This window comes from Podarcis filfolensis (genome assembly GCF_964270895.1).
Source record: "Podarcis filfolensis genome assembly, chromosome: Z".
Lineage (NCBI taxonomy): Eukaryota > Metazoa > Chordata > Lepidosauria > Squamata > Lacertidae > Podarcis > Podarcis filfolensis.
In genome coordinates, this window is record NC_139617.1 from 37,776,811 (window position 1) to 37,788,328 (window position 11,518).

Sequence of the window (11,518 nt, forward strand, 5' to 3'; positions counted from 1 at the left end):
CGGAATGTCCTTAAAAATCTCCACTCTTGAATCGTTTATTTCCAAAGTCTTCTGGAAGTGGGCACTCAGTATTTTGTCTCTCTCTTCTTTCGTCCGGAGGGTAACCAAACAGTCTCTCACCCTGTTCTTTCTCCCTCCTCTTCCAAGCCTAAACGCACTTACTATCTTAAAGTCTCGCTCCACCTCCAAGTTCCAAAATTTTTCAAATTCCTGTGTCAGGTAGTCACTTAGATTGTCTTTTTCAAGTTCCGGTACTGCCCTGATCCTCAGATTGGTCTGTTTCTCCCTCAGTTCAATCATAGACAGAAGTGACTGATGGTCCCCAATCTGTTTACGCATCAGCTTTATTTCTTCCTCTACAGCCACTGCTTTTTCTTTTGCTTCCTCCGCTATTTTTCGATTAGAGGCAGATTCTTGCAGTAATTTTTCAATAGATTCTGTATTGGAATTCACCTTCTGTCCCAAATTATTAATGCTAGCAGTATTCCGATCTATTTTAGTTGATTGTTCAGTAACTTGTTTACTTAGGCCTTCCAATTTTTCATAAATTTTGTTTAACACTGAAGTGAAATCCCCTTCTGAAGCCATTGCTTTTGGCCCAGCTTGTGCAAGATCTTCCCCCTGCGTCACAGGAGGGCCGGGAACAGATGATCTACGTTGCTGGGATACTGCACTGGGCTGCTGCACTCTAACCTTGCCCGATCTTGTTGTCCTGTCAGTCATCACACTTTTGTCTATGAATCAAGGTCGGTCCCACGGTCAAATCCTACCATGGAAAATGGAAAAATTCCCCAGCTGGGTGTGCAGTTTCAAAATTCCTCTAGGGGGACACTGTAGCAGTCATTCAAGTTACAATAGACTCTTGTCTTTTCCAACTTTCCAAAGTCCCCTTCAAGAAAAACAAGCAACAGTTTCAAATCCAGAGAAGACCTTTAACAAGTATCTCCTTTGCAGAGTTCGCCTTTAAAAAATTACATTGTCTATAAGTAGTGCAACTCTCAATACAACAATTCAGATGAATTTGGCAGTCCGTTCCCAGGAGTTAGATGATGGTCTCTCCCCCCCCCCCTTTGTAAGTAAGAAAGTCACTTTTCCCTCTCCCCCCCCCTCCTGCAGCCTGGGGGGGGGGGAGTTCTTTACTTTGATGTTCGGATTTAGAACTTTTAAAACACCGCTCTCCAGGTCTTAGCTTAAAAAAGTCTTTGCTTTGATCTGTGTACAGAAACGGAAGGCGGACTTCCTGTTTACACATTCCCGCTTCAGTGCCAAATTAATCCCTTTTTTCTCCTTTTAGTCCCAATTTCTTAAGCTTCACCTACTCACGGGTAGTTGTTTAGCAGCCGAATTGTTACAGGAAAAAGGTCAGCGCTCTCTGGCAACAGCTGTGCGGCTTCACCCCACGGAAAGAGCGATCGACTCTCAGCACCGCGCCAACTCCCGTTGCGCTCCAGAACCCCTTGCGGGGTCCCTTCGCTAATCCGGGGGGCGCTAAAGGTGCCCGCCGAGTCCCACGGTCACAGGCTTCTCCTGCCTGTGATTTTCGCGAGGGTCTCCGCTTCGCCGTGGCAGACAGACCCAATTTCCGCGGAGCTTCCCTCTCCAAACTAGGAGACCGCCATTGCCGTTGGCGCCGCCTCCGGAAGTCCCAAAGGTTATAATACTTTTATTACTTAATAAATTTATATCCTGCCCAGAAGCCCAGGGCAGCAAACAGATTTAAAGATGAAAACAAAGCAAAACAAAACACATTCTGATTAAAGCATTCTAAAGACAATTACACCTAAAACATTCTAGAAGCAAATAGAATTAAAAACATACTTTCATCCAGTGATCTTGAAGATACCAGGAACAGTATTCTTCAGCCACCAAACACCTGTGTAGACAGGAATGTTTCAAATCACTCCTGAAAGTTAATAATTCTGGAGACAGATGCCCCTCTCTAAGGAAGGACATTCCACAAAGGGGAAACCACCACTGAAAAGGTCAATTCATGTGTCGGTGTCAACCGGTCAAGTCCAAGATGATGAACACCTCTGTATAGGGAGGGAGTTCCACCACAAGGGAGCTTCCACAGAGAAAGCTCTCACCCATGCCATCATTCCACATGCTTCTGAGGAGCCCCCTCTAAAGATTAACCCTGCTGTAAGCCCCCTAGGAAGTCCTTGGTATTAGGTAATGTGGCAAAGAAGCAAAGTAAGTGAGATAGGAAGATAAGCATCCTTGAATTGGGTTCAACGGGGAATGCTCAGCTCAGCCAACATAACTCTTTCAGAATCTGCTTCCTAAAGGCAGCAACCAGCCTCTGATGTTTTGATCTCCCCTTTTTTCAGTTTCGACAGCAGGCATCTTCCGGGCTCCATCTTTGATCATCTGTTGGGGCATCTTAATTGCTGGTCTGATCATGTGAGGAAGGAGGCCAATGTGCATGTGGGCCCCTTCTTAACCAGGACACTTTAGAACATTTTATGTGTGTGTTCATGTGCATAAGGACCCCTCTGCAATGCTTCTCCCTCTGTATCTCACAGGCCATGAGCTCCAGGATTCCTGCTGTGCACTTGACAAGGGCGTTGACTTGAACTGGGAGGCAGAGAAAGAGCTTGAGGCTGCAGCCTGCAGCGGAGAAGACTTCATCCCACCCAAGATCATGGTGAGCAATACCCAAAAAGCAGTACGGGCAGCTGCCAAGGGCAGAAGTGGGGAGTGCTCATCAGTACAAGGGCCACATTCCATCACAGGAAAACTTCTGGGGTCCACATGCCAGCAGACCAAGAGACAAAAGTGGGCAGAGCAATGGAGGAAAAAAATTCATTTTTGTACAGTAGGTTGGTTGCTAGACACACTCAGACATGCTCACCCCCTCTGTCCTCCAGGCAGGCAGGCAGGCATGATCTCAGCTAGGCAAAAGCCTTATTCAAGGATACAGCGAAGCAGAGCCAGTGAGGGGTATGAGCTGGGGAGACAAGTGGTTGTGGGTTGTCCTGTAGAATAAAGAATTAACCAGTTCAGACCTCCATATATGGGATGTGGCCCTTGTCCACTTGCCTCTGCCACTCCCCACCTCCCTGCTGTGCCCATTTTAATTGTCTCTCCTTCTTTCTTTCTCCTTCAATTTTTCCAGCTCATTTCCTCCAAGGTGCCCAAAGCTGAGTATGTTCCGACGATCATCCGCCGGGATGACCAGTCCATTATCCCCATCCTTTATGTAAGTCATAGCACAAGACAATGGTCCATTCCAACTTAGTAATTTTCTGAAGTGGCATCACTTCGCCAAGTGCCAGAAAGCAGTGTATATTGAGGAATTCCCTCCCAAGGGAGGTTAGTCTGCTCAGAAAGGTCTTTGGAACCTAAGGAGCAGGCAGTGCTGATCAGTGGGCTGCTGTCAGGGCAAACCATGACAAATTGCTGGTTCCAAATGTGTTCTGATGTATTTTAACCATTGCTTTCATTTAGTTTGGTTGTGTCACTTTGCATTTTATAATGTTGCGTTTAAATGTTGTAAGCTGCGTTGAATTCCAGTTTGGGAGAAAGGCGAGTTATAAATCCATCAAACAACAACAACAACAACAACAATAATAATTTTAAAAAATCTCTTTTAGGGAGATTCCTGGTAAAGCTAAACCAATCATCTGCACTCTATGCTGATTCTATTATTATAACATTTTATCACGCTGTTCTATGTTATTTGAATCTCCATGCTGTTGGCTGTTTCTGAGTTCTATTTTGGGTGGAGAGTGGGATAGAAGTATCTCAAATCCATAAATAAATTGTAGGCAGAAGATTGGTGGAAGATCACATTAAACGTGGGCATTGACTGATAGTTTATGGGAGAACTTGGCCAGTACAGTGGTTGTTTTCCTTCTCTTCCTGGATTATTCCCATGTGACAGAGGTTGGAAACGTTCGGTGTAAAGAAGAGTCTGTGCTGTTATTAATAAATAAATAATATTCCATCAGTGGCATGTTACAGCATAGCACGAGCAATAATAATAATAATAATAATAATAATAATAATAATAATAATAATAGCAGCAGCAGGGCATGCTCAAAAATCAACTCTTTTTTTGGCTCTATACCAGAGGTAGCTTAAATAATAATAATAATAGTAGTAGTAGTAGTAGTAGTAATAATTTTATTATTTGTATCCCACTCATCTGACTAGCCACTTGGATGGTTTTAAAAGAGGATTGGATAAATTCATGGAAGAAAATGCCATCAATGGCTGATAACTACAAGTGCTTCTGAATACTAGTTGCTGGAAATCAGAGGAAGGGAGAGTGCTCCTGTGCTCAGGTCCTACTTATGGGTTTCTGGTTAGCCACTGTGGGATCAGAATGCTGCACCAGACGGGCCATTAGCCTGATCCAGCAGGCCCCTTCTTATGTTCCAACTCATTTAAAAAGTTAGTATCACTTTTTCCTGCCTAGCACATTGCGCTCTGTGCCTTATTGATGGATTAAAATGTGGTGTGTTTTTTAAATAAAAAAAAGCAATGCTTCTCTGTTTGTTTGCTTCCAGGATCACGAGCATGCCACCTTTGATGATATTTTGGGTACGTGAGTGTTTGGTAATTAAGCTGAATTGAACGGGACTGGGACTGCTGGGTGGGTGGGTGATATTGTGCCCTGAGACAAATGGCTGGAACCTTTGCTTCGCTGTTGGTTCTGAATGCAAGACAAAGGTTTCTTCACACTCCACAGGCTCCAAAGGAAGCTCATCTCTAGAGAAAAGGGGAAGAGCAGGGGTGCCTTTTGCTGGCCTCCTTCTAATCTTCTTTGATGGACTGCAGTCCCCTTCAGCCTCAGTCAGCACAGAGGGTTTTAAAAGAGGAGTAGACAATCAACCAACTTCTCTGTTGTGGCCAATGACCAATACAGTGGTACCTCTGGTTACGAATGCTTCTGGTTACGAATGCTTCAGGATACGAGCTCCGCTAACCCGGAAGTAGCTGTTCCTGGTTGCGAACTTTGCCCCAGGATGTGAATGGAAATCGCACGCCAGAGGCGCATGCACAATGGGAAGCCCCATTAGCAAAAGCACGCCTCAGGATAAGAATGGTTTCAGCTTAAGAACGGACCTCCGGAACGAATTAAGTTTGTAACCAGAGGTACCACTGTATTCAGAAAGAAACTTTTTACATGCATATATAAAGTAATGCAAAGCAAGATAGAAAACCATAGCACTCAAATTACTAGTAAATGCATTGTGTTATAAAATGCTGGGTGCAAAAAAAATATGAAATTATAAGTTTGTTAAAATTAATTCCTGGCAAGTTTTACTTGCAGGAGAACATTAGCCACCCTTGAAGAGGGGAATGGATATGTTCTGATCTGGAAGCATAAGATGCATCTGATCATCCTGGCAATTTCTGTAAAAAGAGTTCAGTAAAAAATCTTAGGTATATCATGATAAAAAGAACTCTGCATAAGAACTCAAGTTATCAATTTTACCTCTACAGATTTGCAGGGGTATTTTTGCTGACATTTCTTTAACCTCCGCTCCAGACCTGCTGACGGAAAAAACATTTAAATGCACCACAGAAAATGCTTTACTTCACATAGCACATAGTTAAACTATGGAACTCACTGCCACAGGAAGCAGTGATGTATTTAAAAGAGAACTGGACAGATTCATGGAGAAGAAGGCTATCAGTGGCCATTAGCCATGATGGCTTTGCTTTGCCTCCATTTGCCAGAGGCAGCAATTATTCAGAATACCTGTTGCTGGAACTCACAGGAGGGTAGTATGCTGCTCTTGTGCTCAGGTCCTGCTTTTGGGCTTCCCAATGGGGAATCTGGTTGGCCACTGTGGGAACAGGATGCTGGACTAGATGGGCCATAGGCCTGATCCAGTAGGACTGCCCTTAAATTCTTATGGACCAGCCCTTTGATTCCACCATAATGGTGATCTCGGCACCTTGGTCAAAGTCTTTCCCCGCATGCTGTACATGTCTCATATACCCTTCTCTTCCCTCCCTGCCACCCCACCTGCCCCTTCCCTTTCTTCCATAGAGGAAATTGAGAAGAAGCTGAACATCTACCGGAAGGGCTGCAAAATCTGGAAGATGCTGATTTTTTGTCAGGTATATAAATGCCCCCTGGTCGTTCCTTTCTTTCCCAAATCTTGGATTCACTTACCACTGCCTCGTTCACAACTTTCCCCCAGCCCTTCCCCCTAATGGCTTGTTCTCAAGAAGCTGGACTAAAGAAGTCCTTTCAGCCCGAGGACCAGATTTCCTTCTGGGCAGCCTTCTGAGGGCCACATGACAGTGGTAGGCTGGGCCAGTGGCAAATGTGGGCGGAGCAATGAATCACAATTTTGCCTTTGTACAGTAGGCTAGTTTTCTACAAAGACTAACACACACACACACACACACACACCTTTCTGTCCTCCATCAGGGCAGGCAAAAGGCGTGAACAGAGTTCAAGGACACATTGCAGCCAGGCAAACACACTCAGGGGAGGGGGGCAGTGAGGGGTGTGGCCTGGAGAGAGTTCTGAGGGCCAGATGGGGCGGGTGGAGGGCTGCATTCATCCCCCTGGGCTTGAGGTCCCCCATCCCATCATAAACTCCTCTCTCTGCTTCACCCTCCCGATTTTTGAGAGATGCTAAACTGCACAGCACCATCTTCCAGGTCTGTTCCCTCCCCTTGGCAACCACCAACAGCAGATTTTTTCCTGGAGCCTCCATTTTTGTTGGTGCTGATTCATGAAGGAGGTTGGAAAGTCTATACTTAACCCCCACCGGGCTGCCACCTCCAAAAGCCTAGAAAATGTGTCATGTTTCTTAAGCACTCTGTCTTAATCAGAACCGGCTATTCTCATTATTATCTTCTAAATGTCAAAGCCCTTGTTTGTGTGTTGCCTGGTCCACCTACTTATCCTTTTTCAATTGTACATTGTTGAAATTTCCGAAACAAAACAGAGTACACAAAAGGCCTGGAGTATTCACATTTCCACCCCATCAGACACATGCCCAATACCTGTGGGCGTTCTCTTGTTCAGCAATACCTTCTTCTCTGGGCATATTTGGAGTTTTATTGGTCCGCATTCACACTGTACATTTAAAGCCCAATGATACCACTTTGAACAGTCATGGCTTTCCACAAAGGATTCTGGGAACTAGAGTTAATTAAGTGTGCTGAGTGTTGTTAGGAGACCCCTTGCTTCCCTCACAGAGCTTCTGTTCCTGAAGTGGTTTTACAATCAGCCCCTCTTCCTGGGGAATGTCAACTTTTCCACTGAATTTTTTTCCAATATAGAGATCTGTTAAAATGTAATCAGTGAAGGCTGTAACATGGGGTGCACTTATTTGAGAGTAAGCCCTGCTGAACTCAAGCGGGGCTTGTTTCTGCGTAAACATTAGCAGGATTTCAGTGTTAAATCACTGGAAAGCAAGGCTGTTAAGAATGATAGTTGACTGATTGTAGGGTTTTTTAAATTGATTAATTTGCATGTTCCTTTGCCTTTTGAGGATGCAAGCAGCAGCTTAGCAGAGGTGTTTTCTCTTATGTGAGAGAGGGGGAAGCCTCTTCTAAGACCGCATTTGCACCATGCCGTTTAAAGCTCTATGATACCACTTTCAACTGTCATCACTCCCCCCCCCCCAATAATTTTGGGAGCTCTAGTTTGTCCAGGGTGCTGGGAGTTGTTAGGAAACTCCAATTTCCCTCACAGCTACAATTCCCAGAAGTGGTTTAACAATCAGTGCTTCTGTGAAGAGAACAGGGGGTCTCCTATTCAGCTTTTAGTAGGGTGGGTGGGTAGGATTTGTCCTTTGTAATCCACTGAAAGATGAATACTTTTAATAATTAATGGTTCTTTTATTTATTTGTCTGATGCATGTTAAGTTTAGCATTACGTATGTTTTTATAATGGTAAGTCACTTTGAGACGTTTTTGTTGCAAGCAGCAAATAAATGTAATGAATAAGTGCCTCCTGTTAGGTGAAGCTGGTCAAATAATAAAGGAAAAGCAGTAACTGCAATAGCTCCTCTGTAGCACGCACAGGCTGTTTCTCCAGACTCTGCCTCTTTTCTTCCTGCAGGGTGGTCCAGGCCACTTGTACCTTCTGAAGAATAAAGTTGCCACCTTTGCAAAAGTGGAGAAGGAGGAAGACATGATCTAGTGAGTGAGAGGATCCTGGACTTTTTACTTGTTTCTCATTTGGGAGCCACAGCTATGTGTATCCTGCATGTGTGGAACTTTGAACTAAAGTTTCAGCATCTCAGCATTCACTGTGAACTATACTGAGACCAGCTGGCATAGGGCAGTTTATAAATTCTAATAATAACAACAATATAGATTCCAGTTCTTAGGACTGCAGAAAATTGCCCGTCCATTTTGGCTGTCCGAAATCTCTACATGTGCACAGCAATTGTGCAGGGTTTTGCATAGAATTTGGAATCTGGAGAAGCTTCCAGATTGTTGTTGATTGGGAGAAAGCAAGCTTTCATGACCTCCAATAGAACTCTCCCCTCCTGAGTAGCAAAATAGAATCGTAGAACTGGAAGGGAATCCAAGGATCACCTAGTCCAACCTCCTGCAGCGCATTAAACAGCATAAAATAAATAAGCAAATACATTCATGTTTGTGGGATTTATGTATGGATCGCTCATTCAGATCTCTCTGGTGCAGAATCTGGGATGTGTTGGCCCAGAATCAATCACCCTTGGCTGACTGTCTTACATGGTTTGTGTCCTACCCTTCAAACTCATTTATTTATTTAAAATATTTCTACCCCACTCTTCTCCATAGAAGATGATCCCAGAGCGAGCTACAGATTGATTGCCCATAAAATAAAACTCATTGCCAATAAAAATACATAGCCAACAAAAAAACACCAAGTAACACATCAATACTAAAATCATAACAGCACGACTGAGCAAACCTCAAAGCAGCAAGCATAGAGGCCAGTGAATCACTCATAGGCCCAAGTGAATAATTAAGCCTTTATTTATTGGTGCTGAAAGTAAAGAGCAGGCGCCAGTCAGTTCTGGGAGGGGAGCACTTGGGAGACAACAGTAGCTCAATGAGCTTTGTAGAGGTTTGAACCCAGGTGGTTTAGCCAGAGGTGGAGCTTTGTGCTCCAGCACCAGGGGCGGAGAGCAGGCGGGGGCATGGCTGGCACATGTCCTGGTGGGCATTGCGCTCTGCCTGCAGGGATGTGGTGTATGTCCTGGGGGCGTGGCTCCCAGTGCGGGGGGGGCAGCCACGATCGCACCCCACCAGGATTGTGATGCCGGGGGCGGTACGCTCCCCCCTTCCTCCGCCATGGGCTTAGCCTGACAATCTAATCACTGCACCACACTACCTCTCTGTTATATGCCAAAGCTTGACGTTACCTGGGGGTTGAGGTAGGGGAAGGTTAGCATCAATCTGTGCTGCTTGGGGCTGTTGGAGTTGTAGTCCAAAGTGCCTGGAGGATGCCAGCTAGCCAAAGGCTGGCACAACTAGTGGGTAAAGACTTCAGCAGACCAGGCACCAGTGAATGATCTGCAGAAGTGGCCATGGGAGGGAAACAACTGTTTGAATTCAGAGGTGAAACAGTGGGTTAAAACAGGGGTTCCCAAATTCCACTGGGTGGGCAGTGGAATTACTAAGAGGCAAGGACTTGGAAGGGGAATGCTGATGGTGTAAATGACTATCAAACTTTGAAAAGCTGGTGTCACTGGATCAAGTTCATCAATTTTGTTGAATTAATTAAACTAGATAGTTTTCATTGGATTTTAAATAAACGTGCAATTAATTGCTGCTGTTTGGGATTTTTTTGTTGTTATTATCTTCCTGAGTAGGTTGTGAATCACTGGGTTAAGGTATGGGTGGGGAAACCTTTTTGATCCATTGAGCCAGATATTGATATCTTGCCACCCCAGCAGACCAGCTTTGACCACCCAGCTGTTGATCATCTGACATCACTCTGGTGCCAGGTGGGCAGTCCTTTGCACCTGTCAATAGAGATGACCCACTGGGGGAGGCAGGGGAAATACCACACAAAGTGGGACTGAACTCCCCACCAATCCTGGTTTGCATGAACATTATTGAAAGTGGGACCACATATAACTGTCCCAATACCAACATAAGCACAGATCATCGTGAACACACCATAAAAAAAGGAGGGCTCCCAAAACGGACTGCCCACACATGTTTTTGGTCAGAGAATTGTCCAACCCTCTGCAATGCAGGAATCTCAGCTAAAGCTTAAAAACCTCCAAGGAAGGAAAGTTCACAACCTCCCAAGGAAGGTTTCACTCTGTTTTGTGTTGGTGGTGGGTGTCTCTGAGCCCAGGCATGGTGGGGGCAGGTTCCATTTGCCTGTACTTTACACATTAGGCAACCAGCCAGCCAGGAAAGGTCATGTGGCAATTGACAGGACCCCTCTGTGACTGACTAACGGGTTCTTCCATCTTCTCTCCCCACCCCCCAGTTTCTGGAAGCGGCTGGGCCACCTGATGAGCAAGCTGAACCCGGAGCCAAATGTCATTCACATAATGGGGTGCTACGTGCTCGGGAACCACAATGGAGAGAAGGTGAGGCCTGCTGCCTTGTTCCCCAGAGAGGCTCCAGGTGGCTTCAGCACAGCGTTGGGGAACCCGTTTTAACCTCTGAGGGCCATGTTTCACTGTGAGAAACTCACAAGCCAGTGGTGGGCAGGACCAAAGGAAAAAACTGGGTGGGGCAATAGATGTGATTTGTACCTCTGAACAGTAAGCCACATCCCAGCTATGCAAATCAGTTACTACGTGTGCACACACATGCACACCCCCTATTCCATCCTCCCTTCAAGGCAAGCAAGAAGCATGACGATAAGTTTACAACAGTTTATATCCCAGATAGGCAAAAGTTTCCATGGAGCGTGCAGGCCAGGCCTGGTGGGGAGTGGGCATGTCCAGGGAGAGTTCCAAGAGCTGGATAGAGAGCTCTAGAGGGCCGCTCTAGCAGTTCTGGTCCAGCTCTGTCCTCTGTGCTGTTCTTTTCTGGAAATAACTTCTCAAAGTCTTCCTGTCTGATATCACAGTAGTGAAACATACTGGGTAGTGGGGAAGAGCCATGGCTCAATGGCAGAGCATCTGCTTTGCATGCAGAAGGTCCTAGGTTCAGTCTCCAATGGCATCTTTTGGTAGTGCTAGGAAACGCCTTAAACCCTGCTGACAGTCAGTGTAGACCATTCTGGGCTAGATGGGCTGGTGGCCTGGCTTAGTATAAGGCAGATTCCTGTGCTCCACCAGCCGTGGGCCCTGGCAAGATGCTGTGCAATTGGCAGCTGCCCAAGGCTGCCAACTGGAAACAGTGACCCTGGCCAGAAATCAGTGATTGTGAAGCTCCTTTGCCTTTCAGCTGTTCCAAAATCTGAAGAATCTGATGAACCCCTGTCGGGTTACTTTTGAATCTCCTCTCGAACTCTCTGCTCAAGGTAGGTTGCTCTGTTGCTTGGTGTGGGGGCTGATTCTAGAGTCCTCTGGGAAGGGGGGCTTATCGTTGAACTTTTCTGGGAATTGTAGCTCATTGAAGACAAATAGGGAAT

At 45.6% G+C, this 11,518-nt stretch overlaps 1 protein-coding gene across 1 annotated transcript in view; it reads left to right on the plus strand.

The window, feature by feature from the left end:
• The window catches only part of LOC310754762 (NMDA receptor synaptonuclear signaling and neuronal migration factor-like), a 66,958-nt gene that overhangs the window by 46,959 nt on the left and 8,481 nt on the right, over positions 1 to 11,518 (plus strand). Inside the window, exons 9-15 of the mRNA XM_083597013.1 lie at positions 2,526 to 2,647; positions 3,119 to 3,202; positions 4,515 to 4,548; positions 6,008 to 6,078; positions 8,042 to 8,121; positions 10,421 to 10,523; positions 11,332 to 11,407. Coding sequence (XP_083453139.1) covers positions 2,526 to 2,647; positions 3,119 to 3,202; positions 4,515 to 4,548; positions 6,008 to 6,078; positions 8,042 to 8,121; positions 10,421 to 10,523; positions 11,332 to 11,407 — 570 coding nt within the window. The remainder of the gene's footprint in view (positions 1 to 2,525; positions 2,648 to 3,118; positions 3,203 to 4,514; positions 4,549 to 6,007; positions 6,079 to 8,041; positions 8,122 to 10,420; positions 10,524 to 11,331; positions 11,408 to 11,518) is intronic.